The sequence below is a fragment of the Pleurodeles waltl genome, chromosome 3_1 (genome assembly GCF_031143425.1).
Source record: "Pleurodeles waltl isolate 20211129_DDA chromosome 3_1, aPleWal1.hap1.20221129, whole genome shotgun sequence".
Classification (NCBI taxonomy): Eukaryota; Metazoa; Chordata; class Amphibia; order Caudata; family Salamandridae; genus Pleurodeles; species Pleurodeles waltl.
In genome coordinates, this window is record NC_090440.1 from 1,371,738,232 (window position 1) to 1,371,757,900 (window position 19,669).

Sequence of the window (19,669 nt, forward strand, 5' to 3'; positions counted from 1 at the left end):
TGTTGGAGCAGTGTGGATGGAGCAAGAGTGCAGGAGAGAAGATGCGGGACCCGTGAGGGTCGGAAGTCGACGAAGAGAAGACGCAGGAACCCTGGAGGTTGAAAGTCAGCTGAGAGGAGACGTGGGACTCGTGGAGGTCGGGAGTGTGCAGAGAGAAGATGCTGGACCCATGGACGCCACGTGCAGGAAGAAGGAGGGACTCAGGTGGCGCAACGGATCCCAGGAGCAGACGGTGTGTAAGCCGGCCACGACCCAGGATGGTCGTGGCATCACAAGATACGGTCATTCTTTAAGACGACCAGGGCCAAAGAAGGCGGTGGAGTGTGATTTGGGGCAGGGTGACAGGCACAAGGGGTCAGGTAGGCTCCAGGGGTTCAGTTGTAAAGCACTGTGCGAGCACTGGCTGAATACCTCCCCTACACATAACCTCACAAGCACCTTGCTTGGACCCCACCTGGTTACCCCAACCTGTGCACTTACCTGATCTTAGATCCTCTCCCTATTTCTTCGAGGTTGAAGGGATGGGCAAAGTGAGAGGCCGGAAGCGTCCTCACACCTACAGAAAGAAATGAACAAAGAAGAATATTAGAGGCCATGAGGAGCAAATACAATTAAAAGAAAATAGGAGACTGAGAGGACCAAAAAATGTAATCGGGCCAGTGAATATAAACACAATCCCTAATAAGCCTAATGTCTAGTTCTTTCAGGAGGCTACCCACAACATCCACCTTAAGATGCAATCAAAAATTGCCTAAAAAGCCTAGCTTCATTTCTCAGGCATTTTATTGATCAGATAGTGCAGCGGATCGGGTGGTGGCAATATTGATTATGTGGAATTTGACAGGGGAGGTGCATCAAGTTATTAGGACCCCAAAGCCAGGTGGAGTGTAGTCACTCTGAATGTAGAGAACAAACTCTTTCACCTGGTCAGCTTCTATGGCCCTATAGAGCATGATAAAAAATTCCCTTAGGGAACAATATTATCTTCTGCTCCCACTTTCATGTCTCTTTGTGAGAAGGGACTTCAACATCATACAAGTTACAAAGCTAGTTTTGTTGCTTAGGAATAATTCTCAAAATAAACCCAAGGCTCCAGCTTCTTAGCCAAAGTAGTTCGGGATTTAGCCTTGGAAGACACCTGGCAGCTAGAACACCCACAATCTCAAGAATTTACCTGTTTTTTCAAATGGTCTAATTCAGCCTCTAGGATTTTTTTTCTTCTAAGTTTGCATCAGTGGGCTAGGAGGAATTCTTAGATATTATCGAACCCTTTTTCTGATCATGTGGTCCCTCTGATTGAAATAAGTATGAATACTAAATGGCCAGAATTACTGATGGTCGTTAGATAAAACACTGTTAACGGATGGATAGCAGTTATGCGGCCCATCCTCGCAGAATTCCTAATTAGGAATAAAGGCTTAGCCTCGACATTTGCAGTCTGTGAGGCTTGTAATTTTAGCAACACAAAAGGATGATGGACAGAGTGCTGAAACTTTTCACACACTCACCCCACAGTCACAGATCTAGAATGAATCCATTGTTCTTTTAGTCACCATGCCACCCCAATTTGGACCCAGCCAATTGCAAATCAATCTTGACCCTGTTTCCCATGGGAACAGTCCAACCTGAACTGCCAGGCCAGTTCCTCCGTGGACCGGAAACAAGCACCCTGGGACCGGGCCTTCATCAGCCAGGCTTGCTCCAGTGGTAGAGTGAGCACGGGAACCACGTCTGGGCATACTCTTCCCACTTCGGGCAATTTTAGCAACACAGAGGGTTGATAGAGGGATTGCTGAAACTTTTTAAACCCTCACCTCGAGTCACATCTCTGGGTTATAATGCCTTCATTAGGGATGAAGCTATTTCCTATAAGACACAAATATCTAAGCTGAGAAAGGAAAACCCTAGCTTTGCAATAAGAACTACATCAAGCAAAGCGGGCCCATTTGGCTTCTTATTTTCAGGCCTCCGGGACTACAACGATGAGAGCCAGGCGACAGTTAAAGGAGCATTATAGATCTCAGGAAATAATAAACCAGAATGCATGCTTCCAACAATATTATGGAGAGAGTGGAAATTCCTGAGGGTTTCTGACATGGTCTATCAAGAAAAGATGCAATAATTCATCTATTTTAATCAGTCTACAGTGAGGGCAGCAATCGGATGGCCAATCAACTTGATAGGGTATTTTTAACACACTATACCAATTTGTATGCTTCCACTTTTACTATAGAATTGTCTACTCTAAGTGGAAAGCTTCAGTCCCATGCAGTGGCGTCAATTACGCTGACTGAAGTAAAAATGTCATTAAGACCTCTCACAATGGGAAAGCCTGCAGGAGTGATGAGCTACCGAGATGAAGAGAATTTTTGCATAACAGATCACTGAATTTCTAGTTTTATTGTTTAATGAAATACTTAATTGGTGCGAGGTGCCTAGCTCCTTTACTGAGGCAGTAATCGTCCGTTTTGTTGAAAAAGGAGAATCCGGCTGATAGGCCAGGTTCATATTGCCCTATCTGTCTTTTGAACTGTGACTGTAAGCTATTTTCATGATAGGGGGCATCTAGAATTACCTCATTAGCACATGCAGTGGTCCATAGGAACCAATGTGGATTTCAAATGAGGAGAACAATCTTCTGATGCAGGCTATAGACTATTTCTCGAGTAACAAGGTCAAGGCATCTATCATCATTATAGACGCTGAAAAAGCCTTTGATTTAGTTGAATGTGAAGTTTTATTTGCTATTTTGCATTGATTTAATTTTCCACCAAAATTGGTAAGGTTGTTTGGAAATTTATTCCTAGAAGTCTGAAAGCAGTATCATAGTAAACTCGCATATAGCTGGTACTTTGTCAATTAGCCGTGGTACTCATCAGGTATGTCCTATGTCTCGGTGCTGTTTGCACTTTTTATCGAGCGTCTAGCTACTCCTTTGCATCAAGATCCCGAGATCAAGGCACCTCTGCAGGGTGCACCCAAAATTACACTGTTTGCGCACAACATGATTTTGTATTTGACCACAGAGAAGCAAAATGCATCCAAGAGCGTTCACCAAAATCAAAATATTTACTGATTTAGGGGGTATAGAATTAACCAGATGAAGTCAGCCCTTTTGGTTAACAGTTCCATATTAGTTTTGCTTATAGATATGCAGCCTTACTTTCAGGCTTCACGCTCATTAGGTATTTGGGCATACATATATCTCATGACTTCCTTGATTTATATCAACTGAATTATCTACCGACTCTCAAAAAGGCTCAGAATTTGGTATTGTTTTCCCCTAACATTTATTGTACCCATAACATTAATTAAAAAGATGAGTCTCCAGCTCTTTTAAAAAAAAAGAAATATTTTCTTAAATTCTCATTAAGGTCCCTCAACATTTTATTTTTAGGGGATTAGATCAGATGCTGTGCCAATTTGTGCAGTTGGGGAGAAACATTGCACTCAGCTGCAAACACTGAAATTAAACATCGAGGATGGGGCTCTAGCATTGCCTCATTAAAAAAATATATTATCGGCCGCATTCCTAGACTGGACTATTTGGGCAGTAGCACCACACAGTCTTCACAACATCTTTTATCTCGAGCAAATACTCTTAGAAGACCACGTTCTGCTCTTTAACTTTCTTAACTCTGAGGCTTCTGAAACATACTAGATGCAAGTTTCCACATTTAGTTCTCCTTGGTTACACTCAGCTTAAGGAAGACTTCTCTCAATTCCACCTCTCCTTACCTATAAGCAACTGTGTTTTGCTGGTCTTATAGGTTGGTATGGGAAGTATTAAAGACTGGGAAAAGTATGGATTTAATGATTTTATTTTTGGCAGGGTCTCTGAAATACTGGGATCAGTTGATAGCAAGCTATGCGGTGATCACTTCCTCACTGTTTTTTTCATACCTCCATGTTCATAATTTTATGCTAAATATTGAGCCATTAACGGATGCATTAGCCTCCACTATTGCCCAAGCATATTATATTAGGGATTTAACAGGGCTTAGTAATTATCATGAGTAATTAATGCATATTGCAGCAGCAACTCTATGCACAAAATGATTTCTCGTACTGAAGAAGATTGAGATTACCACGAGGTGTAAGATCGACCAGCGCACTTGGAAGCAGTATAATGTATGGGCTCATAAAGCCATCAGGGGGGCTAATTTACCACAAAAAAAAAAGACCTTTTTTTCAAAATCGATGCTTTATTAGACACCGTCTCTCACATGCTGTATATTATTCTGCTATGTAGAATTTGGGTCAGGAATTTAATCTGTTTTATTATGTGTTTTTCCCCTGCTTCTATATTAACCGTCAATTGGTATAGCCCCCTCACCGCCCTTAACCCCACTGATGTCAGACGCATGCCTACAGTGCACCATGCGTGGTCACAAACGTGCATAGGCTTGCCAGTCACCAAAGGAACCATTGCAGGGTACAGGTAATCCAAAATTGTTACAGACTAGCAAACATACCTTCACTATAAATAAGGAAACCCAACCCCCCCACCCTTCATGGCATAGCTATTTATAAATGACATTTAACACTTATTAGAACATTGGAATGTTGGGAGCTCCATTGCAGACAATGGAGTGCTCCGGGCTTATACTGGCTGGTAAAAGCAGAGCGTCAACATTCTAATGTTCTCTTTGTTCTTTCCAGTGTTCTCTTTGTTCACAGCAACAGCTGTGAACAAAGGCCTCATGAGCCCGAGGGGATTTTAATCCCCTTCGGGCTCCGTGAAGACTTGGTTTTATTAGACCATTCTGCACTCTAGTGGCAGAAAGTTCTAATAGCCTTAGAGCTTGCTACGGCGGGAAATACGGGCCATTAAAGTCCCCATCCCTTGTTAAAGGCCCTCGCCTTTGGTTCGGTTCTTCTAAGCTGGAGCGGGCCTTTGATGGCCGGTAGAGCCCGCTACTGCGGGCTCTAAGGCTATAGCCCATAGTCATCAGTCCAGACATTCAGTAAACTATTGCGTAAGTTACCAGAGAAACTAAGGTGGGCAAGAAGGTCTTAAGACACTTGTTTGCAAACATGTGCTCACTTCCAGCTAACTTCCCAAATAAAAGAAATGCTGCTACCTAATCAATTCACAGCATGTAAATCTGGAGCAGATGCTGCAGAATAAAAAGTTTACTTACTTGTTTTAGTAATGCAGCTTGAAGACTTTTCTGGGTTATAATTCCCCACCCCTTCTTAAGACCTAAACAAAGTGTGATACTTAAATATAAGTTAAGGTACACAGCCCTAGAACTATACAGGTCACCATGGGATAAAACGAATCTGAAGATTCCAATCACACTCTGGGCCACAGAGTATAATGTATACATCTGACTTTATAGGGGGGGACTTCAAGCAACAAAAAGGTAATACTACATATAAGTAACCTATTCATTGCTATCTGTACCTTGAGGTCAGAGAGACATAATGCATCAGTGGAAGAGCTATCGAGGCTTTGCTATGAAAATTTGTTGGACTTTCTGTTGTATTTCTCTATATAACTGTTACCTTGAAAGCAATTCTGCCTCATATCATTGGAATTTTGCTGGAGAGGTCATAAGATCACGTGCCAAGGCAGTGGTTCTCTGCACCTGCTGAAGTTGATTCAGCAGTTTCTCTGGTGCCGCCAGGCAGATTGAATTGTCAGTCTAGTTCGGAATATTCGGACGCATTGATAATTGGAACTTGATGATGACTGTCAGAAAGAATAAAATGCCTTCAAAAGGTTTATGCTTAAGGATCAGGCTCTAGGTGTTCAGACTACACTCTGAAGCTATGTGTACTAGTCTGGGCCCATTGTTTAGGCCACTCAAGATAGCACCAGATGGACAAATCCTGAGTAGTTACCAGAAACTTTCTTAGACTGATTAAGGGTAATAAAATTGACCCTGAGAATTTAGTTCATTTCTTCTGCAGCAAAATGGCATTCCCCATTCTAGCTTCTATGAACTAACCCAAAAAAGACAGCAGAAAGTAGCCGAAAGTGTGACATAAAATGAAATCATTAATATGAAAATATATCGGATGTTTACACCATACCCTTTCATAGTACCCCCTTTCCAGTCGCTGATTTTATCTTAATAGCTATACCCTCTCCCTCTATATAGGAGACATGGAACTGAATTGTTAGTACAAATGTACTGTCTTTTCTACCACTATATTACCCTTCTGCAATTCTCTTTCTCAGATCTCTATACTTTGTTGCTGGAGGATATCCTGGTTCTTCTGCAGAAACAAGATGATAAACTGGTTCTGAGAAGTCATAACAAGATCCTGTCATCTACAGGAGAGAACAAGCAAACCTTCAGTCCTATCATTAAGCTCAGCACTGTGCTGGTACGACAGGTGGCTACAGGTAAATGTTTTTGATTGGTTGTTTGTTGTCTTAGATACAGTTAACATTGGGAGGAAATTGGTGGAGAAATGTACAGGACTGTTTTAGCGGAGGAGTGCAGGTACCTATAACTGTAAAAATGCATTTCAGTCAGAAAGATGCTTGTGGATGATGGGATGGATAAACCTTGTGCATCAAAAATCATAAAGCTGAAAATTAAGTGGCCATCACATTAATCCAAACAAATTAGACTAACTCATAGAAACTAAATGACATGTGACGATTAGGTGGAGATTGGTAGAAGAGTCCTGTGAGTGAGACAAATGCTTGAACCCATAGTATTGGTGGAAGTTTTTTTGAAGCTGGGCCATCTGTGGCCGCCGCCCAGGAGTCATCCTGCTGGAGGAGGTCAATCCACCTCCCATCAGCAATTCTTTGTTCCCTGTTCCTGGGAATGCTTTACCCTTTGTGTGTGGGGGAGGGGAGGGGGGTCCGGTTTGGGAGGCATGGGGGCCATGGGTTTCAGCATGTTGTCTTGAGTGACAACTGCTGCAGATAATCACAAAAGGATACTGGAGATTTAGGCAACAAAGGTCACTTTCTAAAGTCACCTCTGTGTTGAACCTTACCGTAATACTGTAAATAAATAATTTGATGCCTTAGGGTAATATCTTTCGTGGTCTCAAATAGAAGTTGGCACTTAATGTGGTGGCTAGTGAAACTCCATGTTAGCCAATTGGACTACTGATGACCTTTCTACAATGAAAACGGCACTGTTGGGTTTTCACTGTCAGAACAAGTTAAAACAAAAAGAAACATGCCTCACTTTTTAATATTAAGCACCCTGTCTGGAGGGCTACTAAGGTCTTTGCTGGAGTGGCTTATTAATATTAAAAAGGAAGGTTTTGACCTGGCAAAGAGTTTATTTTTTCATGTCTAGTAGGTAGGTTTAATGCTGGTGTCTAGGCTAAAGTGTCCGGCCTAGAGACACCCTTTAATCTTATCATTGTAGTGGTGGCAGCGTTAGCTGATGCAGTCCACTAGTGATATTTGACTGACTAGCCATGGGTGCCTCTTGTACCATGTACTTATAAATACGTTAAATAAACCAATTGGGTAATAGTTAATTATATGCATACTTTGGGAGTCAGAACACATTATCTGGGCCTGGACATCAGGGCTCAGTGCGGAACTACATAGTCAAAAACACAGCAGCAGCAATCCTAGAGCTTGGTTGGGTGATTATTCAAAAATAGTTCCAGCGATTGGTGTAGGTTTTTATTGGACTTGTTTTGAATTTCACTCCTGGTTTAGTTTGTTCGCTACTCCTTTAAATTGAGTACTATGACTGGAAAGTGTGCATCTGGTTAAACTGCATCATCTTCAATTACTTTAATGCAGCTAGGCTGTAGAGGGCAGGTGTAGGAACCTGGCCTGGTGTGGGTGGGTAGCTGAGGTACCTACACCTTATACCAGGTCCAGGTATTCCCTACTAGTGTAGTGTAGGCAGTGTCTAGAAGCCAGGCTTTCTAGAGGTAGCTTTGGATGAGCAGCTAAGGCCAATCTAGGAGACATGCAAAGCTCATGCAATACCACTGTAGTCACACATCATTTACACACATGAAAGAAAACACTGTGTTACAAAAATAAAGGTACTTTATTTTAGTGACACAAATGCAAAACTGTACTAGAAGGGCAACTCTCCAATAGGAGGTAAGTAACACTAATATGTACACTAGTAATCAGCAATAGGCATAGAAAGTGGTAGAAAACAGTTCAAATGCAAATAGACAATAGTGATCCTGGGGGAGCCCAAACCATATACTAGAAAAATGGAATGCAAACACAGGACCCCACTTAGGTACATGGAATGTGTAGAGGTTAGCTGGGAGTACTAGGAACCCCCAAAGGTAAGTTTCTCAGTGAACACTAGAGACCATGAAGAAAGGAGTAAGTTAATGGATTTTCCCCCAAACCACCCAGAAAGAAGAAAAAGAGAAAATGCAACATCCAGACAAAATTGCAAGAAACCTGCGGTGGATTCCTGAAGAAGAGGACCTGTGGAACAAGGGGACCAAGTTCAGAAGTCACAGAAGAGTCCAGAGAGGGGCAGGAGCCCCTACCCACCAGTCTAGGATTGCAGGAGTTGGTCGTCGGTGATGTGAAGAAAGTCAGCACTGCAGCCCTGGAGTCTGTGAAGAGTTTCTGAGGGATGCAGATGATGTCTCACACTGAAGAAGAATTGCAGTTGGGTTCTGGTGCAAGGATTCCACCAACAAGCCTTGGCAAAGGCAAATGTCTGGGTTGGCAGAAAGTGGAGCTGCCAGGGACCATCAAGGCCCAGGAGGACTCAACCCAGGAGGGGAAGTCAGAGGGGACCCTCAGTGACAGAGTCCACAGGAGCAGAGGCAGCACCGACAGGAGTCCCACAGGATGGGAACACAGGAGTCACAGAAGAGCCCATGAAGCACGACTGGAGAAGGGTCTCACGCTGCAGAACCAGAGGGCTGTGCGTCCCAGGAAGGAGTGCTGGGGGCTTGGACTACACGAAGCCTGAAGATCCCTTTGAGGAGATGCAAACAAGCCTTTGCAGCTGCAAGAGATGCGGTGCACAGGGGTACCGTCCTGCACGGGAAGGCAAGGGCTTACCTCCACCAAAGTTGGACAGCTGGCAGAGAGGATGAAGAGGACTACTCCAGACCACCACCGTGATGCAGGATCCACACAGCTCAGGATGAGAGGAAATCCACGCAGCCGGTTGTCATTGCTGTAGGTGCCTGAGGATGCAGGGGAGTGACTCCAAGGAAGATTCTTTCATCCTTCTCGTGCAGACTGAAGACTTGCTGCCCTCAGAGGATGTACAGCCAGGGAAATGTTGCAGAAGCTGGAAGGAGCCGTGGAAACAATGTTGCAAGCAGAGTCTTCCTCATGGATGCAGATTGTCGGTTCCTGGAGGGTCCAGACGCGGTTCCAGTTGGTAGAAGTCAAGGCGATTGCAGTGGAGTCCTGCTGGAATCTTGCAAGCTGAATCTGAGGACCCACCCCAGAAGAAGACCCTAAATAGCCCTGAAAGGGGGATTGGTCACCTAGCCAGGTGAGCACCTATCAGGAGGGGGCTCTGACGTCACCTGCCTGACGTGGCCACTCAGATGCTCCCAGAGGTCCCTGCCAACCTTGGATTCAAGATGGCAGAGCCCAGGGACCCTCTGAGCACCACGCCTGGGGGGTGATGGACAGGGGAGTGGTCACGCCCCTTTCCATTGTCCAGTTTCGTGCCAGAGCAGTGACTGGGGGTCCCTGAACCGGTGTAGACTGGTTTATGCACGGAGGGCACCAAATGTGCTCTTCAAAGCATACCAGTGGCTTTGGAGGCTACTGTCCAAGCAGCAGGAGGGCAAAATCTTGTCTGAGGGGTGGCAGCAGCTTGGGAGGCCCGAAAACCCCAGAAGGCTGGCAGGGGCAATGCTGGGGGTCCTCTAGTAGTGACCTGTAAGGAAATGCCTCCTTGGCATGGTTACCCCCTGACTTTTTGCCTTTGCTGATGTTAAGTTTTGATTGAAAGTGTGCTGGGACCCTGCTAACCAGGCCCCAGAACCAGTGTTCTTTCCCTAAACTATACCTTTGCTTCCACAATTGGCACAGACCTGGCACTCAGATATGTCCCTTGTAACTGGTACCAGGGGCCCTGATGCCTGGGAAGGTCTCTAAGGGCTGCAGCATGTCTTATGCCACCTTGGGGACCCCTCATTCAGCACATCCACTCTGCCTCACAGCTTGTGTGTGCTGGTGGGGGGAAAATGACTAAGTCGACATGGCACTCCCCTCAGAGTGCCATGCCAACCTCACACTGCCTGTGGCATAGGTCAGTCACCCCTCTAGCAGGCCTTGCAGCCCTAACACAGGGTGCACTATACCACAGGTGAGGGCATATATGCATGAGCACTATGACCCTACAGTGTCTAAGCTAAACCTTAGACATTGTAAGTGCAGGGTAGCCACAAGAGTATATGGTCTGGGAGTTTGTCAAACACGAACTCCACAGTTCCATAACGGCTACACTGAAATCTGGGATGTTCAGTATCAGACTTCTCAGCACAATAAATGCACACTGATGCCAGTGTGCAATTTATTGTAAGATGCCGCCTGAATACCAACTCGACTTCTAGTGTGGGGTTGACCAGTTTCTGCCAGCCTGCCACAACCAAACGAGTTGCTGGCCACATGGGGAGAGTGCCTTTGTCACTCTGTGGCCAGGACCAAAGCCTGTACTGGGTGGAGGTGATTCACACCTCCCCCTGCAGGAACTGTAACACCTGGCGGTGAGCCTTAAAGGCTCACCCCCTTTGTTACAGCGCCCCAGGGCATCCCAGCTACTGGAGATGCCGGCCCCTCCGGCCACAGCCCCCATTTTTGGCGGCAAGTCTGGAGGAGATAATTAGGAAAACAAGGAGGAGTCACCCACCAGTCAGGACAGCCCCTAAGGTGCCCTGAGCTGAGGTGACCCCTGCCTTTAGAAATCCTCCATTTTAGTTTTGGAGGATTTCCCCAATAGGATTAGGGATGGGCCCCCTCCCCACAGGGCGGAAGCACAAAGGGGGTGTAGCCACCCTCCAGGACATTAGCCATTGGCTACTGCCCTCCCAGACCTAAACACACCCATAATCTAGTATTTAGGGGCACCTCAGAACCCAGGAAATCAGATTCCTGCAACCTGAACTACAAAGAAGGACTGCTGACCTACAAGCCTGCAGAGACGACGGACAACGACAACTGCCTTTGGCCCCAGCCCTACCGACCTGTCTCCAGAGTCAAAAACCTGCAACCAGCGATGCATCCAATAGGGACCAGCGACCTCTGAAGCCTCAGAGGACTGCCCTGACACCCAGGACCAAGAAACTCCTGTGAGCAGCGGCTCTGCTCAAAAACAGCAACTTCTTTGCAACAAAGAAGCAACTTTCCAAGAACTCACTCGTCCAGCTGGAAGTGTGAGACTTCACACTCTACACCCGATGCCCCCAGCTCGAGATCCAGAGAACCAACACCACAGGGAGGACTCCCCGGTGACTGCGACCCCGTGAGTAGCCCGAGACGACCCCCCTGGGACCCCACAGCGACGCCTGCAGAGAGAATCCAGAGGCTCCCCCTGACTGCGACTGCCTGTAACAAGGGGCCCGATGCCTGGACCAAGCACTGCACCCACAGCCCCCAGGACCTGAAGGAACCGAACCTCAGTGCAGGAGTGACCCCCAGACGACCCTCTGCCTAGCCTAGGTTGTGGCTGTCCCGTAACGCCCCCCCCCCCCCCCCTGTACCTGCCTGCACTGCTAGAGTGACCCCCGGGTCCCTCCATTGATGCCTGCTTTGCACACTGCACCCGGCCACCCCTGTGCCACTGAGGGTGTGTTTTTAGGATCAAATGTGTTTATTGTTTTATAAAAATATAAACATACAAGATGCACCCATCACAGGACATAAAATGCAATGTATCAGCACAGAAGGAATACCATATCTTCATACAGAGATCTTTCTCATGAATGCCCAATCCATGCTCAGAGGAACTCCCCTGCCAGTCCTCCTCTTACTGAGCCATGTGCCTACTGGTGATGTCCAATAATCATCCAAGATGTCCATCCCGCGGGTGAGAACCACATAAACATATAAATAATAACACTTCAACAATGCTTCCCTCCAAAAGTCCATGTCATCCTTGTACCTCTCACTCCTCAGCCCCTTCCCTAATTCACCCGTACCCCCTCACGACCGTCCTCCCTCACCGGAACCCAATCTAGGTTTCAGATCAATCTCAAAACTCTCAGGTAGGTCGGGCAGGTCAACTCAGCGAACTCTGCAGAAAGAAGTCTAAGAAACGGCTTCCACAGTTCTCCCAGGTCTCCTACGCGCTGCTGGGAGGCTAATGTGAGTTTCTCCATTGCAAGAATAAACCAAAGCTTCTGAAGCCATGAGACCCGAGTCGGGACCTTACCTGTACCCCAAAGAGCTAGAATCAGCTGCAGCGCCGCGTTGAGTGCTAGGGCTATCTGCCTCCCTTTTAGAGATCTTAAAGGAAAGGTAAGAGGATTGGGCAGTCCCAATAAAATGTACGATGGGAATCTCCGGATCTTAACCTGAAACACTGCGTCTATATCATCTATGTTTTCCCAGTAACGATTTAACTTGGGGCAGTGCCAGAGCAAATGTACCAGAGTGCCTGTAGCTCCACACCCTCTCCAGCAAAGGTCAGTCTTATCATGGTCCCATGCATGCAACCACGCTGGGGTATAGTACCAGTAAGAGGCGACTTTGTATGATGTCTCTGTTTCTGCGGCATTGTATGCTGTATGGTGTATTCTATAGAATATGCTGTCCCACCCTTCATCCGAGAGTTCTCTCTTTAGCTCCCTCTCCCATCTCAACTGACCCTTTGACTTAGGCGGGCGGCTTTCTCCTTGCACGAGGCGATAGAGCTCTGAAATGACTTATCATCCTTCTTTAGGAACAGCCACTTCTCAAACGGCGTTAGAGGCCTATCTATCAGAGCTCTGTTCGCCGGCACGAGAGCCCAGTGTTGAACCTGATAATACATCAGCCTATCCGCCTCCATCAGGCCATAGGCCTCTCTCATCTGGTCAAAGGACAAAACCCCATGTTCATCAAAAAGGCTTCCCACTCTCCTACAGCCCCCCTTATACCAACGTCTCAGACCTTCCAGACGGAATCCAGGCTCGAAATCAGGGTTCGCACCTATGGGGGTCATCGGGGAGGGGAAGGAAGTCAGCCCTAAACGACAAGCCACCGCATCCCACACTCGTAGCGTTGTCCCAGTTATTGGGGACACGTAGAGACCTCCGGCTCTATGCCTGTGCCGGAGCCAAGGCTCCTTCCAAATATGAGAGCCCGCCACCGCCTGGTCCATGAAACACCAGTGCTTCTCCGTGAGAGGGCGGCTCCACTCTACAAGAAAGCGCAGCTGTGTTGCTTGAAAATATCTCAGGAGACACGGGATCGCCAGTCCCCCACTGCTCTTGGGGCGGTATAAAATCGGTCACGATAGACGCGCTGTTCGGCCCTCCCATATAAATCTCAGGACCGCCGACTGCAGGGTGGCGAGAGTCCGGAGGGGTGGAGTCAATGGGAGCACCTGAAACATATAGAGTATTCACGGCAGAACAGTCATCTTGATCGCCACCACCCTACCCAGCCAAGACAGCTTATGTCTCCCCCACAACTCTAGATCCCGCCGAACATCGCGTACCAGCTTCATATAATTCAGGCTCTCCGTTTTTGCTGCGGATGTCGCTAACTCCACCCCAAGGTAGGAAAGGCGCGAAGACGACCAAATGAAAGAATATCGAGCTCTCAAATCCTCCTAATGGTCAGAGCTCAAGAAGAGACTTAGGACCTGAGACTTCTACATGTTCACTTTAAATCCCGACATCTGGCTAAATTCAGCTAGTAGCTCCATAAGCACCTGCAAAGAGGTAGCGGGCTCGGCAAGTGTAAGAATCACATCATCTGCATATAGGATGATAAGATGGTGGTCTCCGCCAAATTTCACTCCAAAAGCTAAGGGGCAGTCTCGTAAACGCTGTGCGAGGGGCTCCATATATAATGCAAACAAGAGGGGGGAGAGTTGGCACCCTTGTCTGGTCCCTCGCATAACCGGAAACGGCATAGAAAGCACACAATTGACTCGGACCGCCGCTCTAGGGAGCTGATAGGCACATCGGATCCATGATCTAAAGCCCGGACCCAAACCGAAGCGCTTCAGAACCCGGAAGAGGTATGGCCAATGAACCCTATCAAACGCCTTCTCAGCGTCGATAGAGAGAAAAAGCGCCTCCCTACGAGATCTATCAATTTTATCTAGCAGGTGCAAAAGTCGCTTCGTATTATCGCCACATTGCCGATTAGGAATGAAACCCGACTGGTCAGCATCAATAAGACCCGGCATGTAAGAATTAAGGCAGAAGGCAAGTATCCCTGTGAACAATTTGGCATCTATGTTCAAAAGCGAGATCTGCCTATACGAAGCACAGTCCTCCGGATCCTTACCCGATTTATGTATAACAGCAATGGTAGCGTCTAGCATACTCGGCGCCAGTGTCCCCGTCTTCCGAAAGGAATTGAAAAGCCTTGTGAGAAGCGGGGCAAGCTCCGCACAAAAAGTCTTGTAAAACAATGCCGTGAACCCGTCAGGGCCGGGGGACGTCCCAGTCTTCAGGCGGGAAATCTCAGATATAACTTCCTCTGGCCTTATCTGCTGGTCTAATGACGCCGCCTCCCTCCCGCCAAGAGGAGTAATTGCTATGCCCTCTAAGTAAGAATCCAGGGTCGCGTCATCCCGCTCATCCACCGCATATAAACCCCGGTAAAATCCCGCAAAGGCCCCAGCAATTTGGTCACTTGTATAGGCCACCTCACCGGAAGGGGAACAAATCAGTCTGCTCTAACTTCTGTCTCACCTCTCTCCTCGCTCTATTATCTCTCGCAGACAGCGCCATCACCTCGCCCGCACTACTGCCTTCAACGCCTCCCAGAGAGTTTCCATGGAGGTGCTACCGACGTCATTAAAGGCAATATAGTCCAAAATCGCGCGCCGAATCGCCTCCACCGCTGACTGACTCTGAAGCAAGGAGTCCTTAAAGCGCCAGGTCAGGGTTCCCACGCGGCCCACCTCCATGGCCAACTCCACAGTAATAGGGGCGTGATCAGTCAAGGCCCTGGGCTCTATCGTGGCCTCTCTAACCCGGGACATAAACTTTTGTGAGGCCAAAAAGAGATCGAGCCGTGCGTAAGTCTTGGTCGCCGCAGAATAGAAGGAATAGTCTCGGAGTGTAGGATACGACTTCCTCCACACATCCTCCAGCCCACACTCCGCTAACCATTGGCGCCCCATCTCCGTCAATGCCCCAGTCTGCCCAAAGCGTTGGCCCGAGCGGTCAAGCTCGTTGTCCATCACCAGATTGAAATCCCCCCCTATCAGAATGGCGCTTTCTGGCGAACTAAATACAGGGGAAATTGACTGTCTCAGGAAAGTCTCCTGTTGGGAATTTGGAGCACAAAGGGAAGCAACGGTGAAAGAAAAAGCCCCAAGCCGCATTCTAATAGCTAGGAACCTACCCAGGACTTCCGACACCTTCCCAACTACCTCCCCAGCAAAAGTCCTTGCAAGTAATATTGCCACCACCGCATGTTTCGTAGTGGCTGAGGACCAAAGTTGCCTAGGGAACCATCGTGAGCGCATGCGAAACGTGTCTTTGTGTAACAACTGGGTCTCTTGTAAAAGGCAGATGTGGCTCCCAGATTTCTCCAAGCCTGACAGAATTGCTAGCCGCTTGGTTGGGTTGTTAAGCCCACGAACATTCAAACTTAGACACTTAACTGTCATGTTATTACAGGGAGAGAGTCACCAGGGGAAAGGACACGGGGCTGTTCCGCCAATCATACTCATAGACCGGACTCCCAGGGAAGCATATCAACAAACAACCATTGCGCACAACAGGTGCTCGCAACCAAAAAAGTCCTCGTGCACTCATCGCCACAGAGGTACCCCAACTGGGTCGTGAAATCCCCTTAAGTTCATCAGCTAGGCCCATCCACCCCGCCGCCCAGGCCCCTCATTGACAGCCAGTAGGCCAGCGAATAAGCGACCCGATGCTGACCAGTCGCCCTCAAGTGCCTTAGTCCTGAACATTGGTCCCAGCTGCCACATTGCTCACTGCCGACTGCCGCTCCGACAGTTGCTCTGACGCGGTGGGTCGCTGTTGTTTCCTCCTTCTCTCCTTTCTCTTCCAGCTCGGACGGTCCTCTCTGCTCGGGCCCAGCTTCGCACCCAGGTCCTGGCCACCCTCCATCAGGCCCAGGATCCGGTTTGCCTCCGATATGGACTTCACTTGATGGAGCTGCGCATCCCAGCGAAAGATAAGGCGGAACGGGTGACCCGAAGAGTATGACACATCCTGTGCTCTCAAGTGTTCCGTAATAGGCTTGAATTCGCGCCGTCGCTGCAAAGTCCGTGCCAAGAGGTCCTGAAATAATTGAAGCTGGAGCCCTCTAAATTGGATCTGCAGCAGATTACGTGCCCGTTGCAGTATACACTCCTTGAGCCCATAGTTATGGACGCATGCCAGGATATCCGGAGGGCGATCTCCACCACCTCGAGCCCGACCCACCCGATGCACTCTATCAAGCGTAATCTCTCGGGACTCCGCCAGGCCTAAGACTGAACGGAACAACTCGCCCACAAACTCTCCAATGCCCCGGTCGATGCTCCTCTAATGCAGTTATTATGCCTACGTGACCGGTTCTCTAGGTCCTCTACCGCAAGCTGAAGGAGATCCTGTTGTTCCCGCAGGCGAATGCATTCTTGTTTGAGATCAGCCACCTCCTCACCTCGGGAGATTTCACCCTCCTCAACCTGTGCTACCCGCTCACCTAGGGAGGTGACCTCTGCTCTCAACTCTTTAACCTCGTAGGAGATGTCCCTTTGAAGCTCTTGGAGGTCGCTCCGGAGCGAATCGAACCGGGAGGCAAGGAAGCCCCTCGTTAACGGGGCCCCCTCATCCTCCTCCACCTCGCCTCTCACCTCCGGAAGTCTCCCAGCAGGCGGCCCCTCAGGAGCCCCACCCGGCCCCGGGCGAGCCCCGGTGAGCATGCCTCTGACCGTCCGTTCACGCTTGCCTTTAGCGGCCGCCATCACTCCAGCTCCCCACCGCGCCGTGGGTCTAGCTCAATTGAAGCCTCCTCACCAGTATGCCCAAGGGTCGGGCCGCCCGAGGTCCACCAAAGTCACCAGCCTCCACTAACCTCTCCACCTGTAGGAAATGCACGTCGCTCCTCTACCGCACCACCTGTCTTGTCTCCAGGGAGGTCCGCCACGGGCCGCCTGCACCGCCAATCAGTGGCCCCGCACCATCAAAGGCCACTCTATGCCCGGATCCAGCTGCCTAAACGTGCAGCCGCGCTCGTCTCTCCAACCAGAGGCTCTGGCTCAATAAACCTCGGGGCTTTGGCACACAGCGCCACTTAATGGGCACAACCTATCCCTGGACGGGCACCAGCTGCACAGCGCCCTCCTGGGCCACCGCCGCGCAACCTCTCGTGGCCGCCTGGACACCAGGTCCCAAGGCCGCCGCAGCGCCCAAACCGCCGCAGACCGCGCCCGCCTGCCGCCGGCACCAGCCACGCGGCCCGCTCCTCCGCTCGGCACCCCGCCGTCCGCAGCGCTGGTCGCGATCACCCGAGCCACCTAGAAGCACCCCTACCAGGGTCGCGAAAGCTGTGTCGGAGGCCTAGGTGGGGGAGCTCGGACGTACATGTCCGCTCACACCGCCATCTTGGCCACGCCCCTCTGAGGGTGTGTTTTGTGTGCATACTTGTGTCATTCCTCCCCTCCCCTCCTTCCAGTGCTCTACGAAACCTGCCTGGTCTGCCCCCTGAGAACCTGGGTACTTACCTGCTGGCAGACTGGAACTGGAGCACCCCTGTTCTCCATAGGCGCCTATTTGTTTTGGGAACCTCTTTGACCTCTGCACCTGACTGGCCCTGAGCTGCTGGTGTGGTAACTTTGGGGTTGCCCTGAATCCCCAACGGTGGGCTGCCTATGCCCAGGAACTGAGACTTGTAAGTGTCTTGCTTACCTCACAATCTAACCATTACTTATCTCCCCCAGGAACCGTTGCTTTTTGCAGTGTCCACTTTTAAAATAGCTTATTGCCATTTTAACAAAAACTGTATATGTTATTGCTCTAATTCAAAGTTCCTAACTTACCTGTGTGGAGAAGCTTCATTTTATGTATTTACTTCAAATCTTGAACTTGTGGTTCATAAAATAAACTAAGAAAATATATGTTTCTATATAAAACCCTATTGGCCTGGAGTAAGTCTTTGAGTGTGTGTTCCTCATTTATTGCCTGTGTGTGTACAACAAATGCTTAACACTACCCTCTGATAAGCCTACTGCTCGACCACACTACCACAAAATAGAGCATTCGAATTATCTAATTTTGCCACTATCTTACATCTAAGGGGAACCCTTGGACTCTGTGCACACTGTTTCTTACTTTGAAATAGTATATACGGAGCCAACTTCCTACATGACCTCTGTCCAGTACACGCATAAAATGGTGCCCCACACTCACAAAGTCCAGGAAAATGGAACTGGAGTTCGTGGGGGCACTGCTAGTGCAAGAGTGCCCTCACACACAGGTACTTGCACACTGGCCTCTGGGCTAGGAAGGCCTGCCATCGGGGTGACTTGCAGTGACCTGGTGCAGTGACCAGTAGTGAAAAAGGTGCATGCACTCTTTCACACAGACTGCAATGGCAGGCCTGCAGAACACTTTGCATGGGCTCCCCATGGGTGGCATAATACATGCTGCAGCCCATGGGGATCCCCTGACACCCTAATGCCCTGGGTAACATATACTAGGGACTTACATGTGGGTATCAGTATGCCAAATGTGGGGTGTAAGTAGCAAAGTTAGAAGGGAGAGTGCATAACCACTGGGGTCCTGGTTAGCAGGATCCCTGTGAACACAGTCAAACACACTAACAGGCAGAAAATGTGGGTAACCATGCCAAGAAAGAGATACTTTCCTACAGCAGACATGCCCATATGCCCATCTGCATACAAAAGGTATGATATCCTAGTGAGAGTATATAGGGAGCTGGGTTTTGTTACAGTCCCGTCACCACAACTCCCCACTACCCCTCCCCCACCTCCCCACACACACTTTGTCCTGGTTTTTGATGCATCTTTGACTGAAGTGCACTGGGTCTCTGCCAACCAGGTCCCCACTGCCAGTGTTCTTCCCCCAAAACTGTCTAGTCTGCAAATCCTTTAGCACCCCCTGTAAATCCCTACTAAATAGAACCCATTTCAACTTTGTACTGAGGTGCCAAAGAGTGTCCCCGTGAGCTTCAGCTTGAATTGTGCCACCTTTACGGACCCCTCTCCGTGCACGACAGGCTGCGTGTCTTGGTGCAGACAAAAGTGAAATCACAACATGGCACACAGCCTGTATGCCATGTCCCCTAACACTGCATGCAATATATGTAAGTCACCCCTATAGCAGACCTTAAAACCCTAAGGCAGGGTGCATTATATCATATGTGAGAGCATATCTCAATTCTCAGCTAGCAAGTGGCCAGGGAAGCCATTGTAAATGCATGTGATGGACACTGGTCTTTTCGAGTGCCCCAGCTACATAATGGCATCACTGAAGATAGGGATTTTGGTATCAGCCATCTCGTATTGGTGAACGCACACTGATTCCAGTGTTGGATTTACCAATAGATGCACCAAGAGGGCACCTTCGATGTGCCCCTGAA

At 48.7% G+C, this 19,669-nt stretch overlaps 1 protein-coding gene across 4 annotated transcripts in view; it reads left to right on the forward strand.

The window, feature by feature from the left end:
• Positions 1 to 19,669, forward strand: part of ARHGEF12 (Rho guanine nucleotide exchange factor 12) — a 794,162-nt gene that overhangs the window by 481,144 nt on the left and 293,349 nt on the right. For all 4 annotated transcript variants that reach the window (XM_069224871.1, XM_069224872.1, XM_069224873.1 and 1 more), the window contains one exon: positions 6,191 to 6,358. In XM_069224871.1, the coding sequence (XP_069080972.1) occupies positions 6,191 to 6,358 (168 nt within the window). The remainder of the gene's footprint in view (positions 1 to 6,190; positions 6,359 to 19,669) is intronic.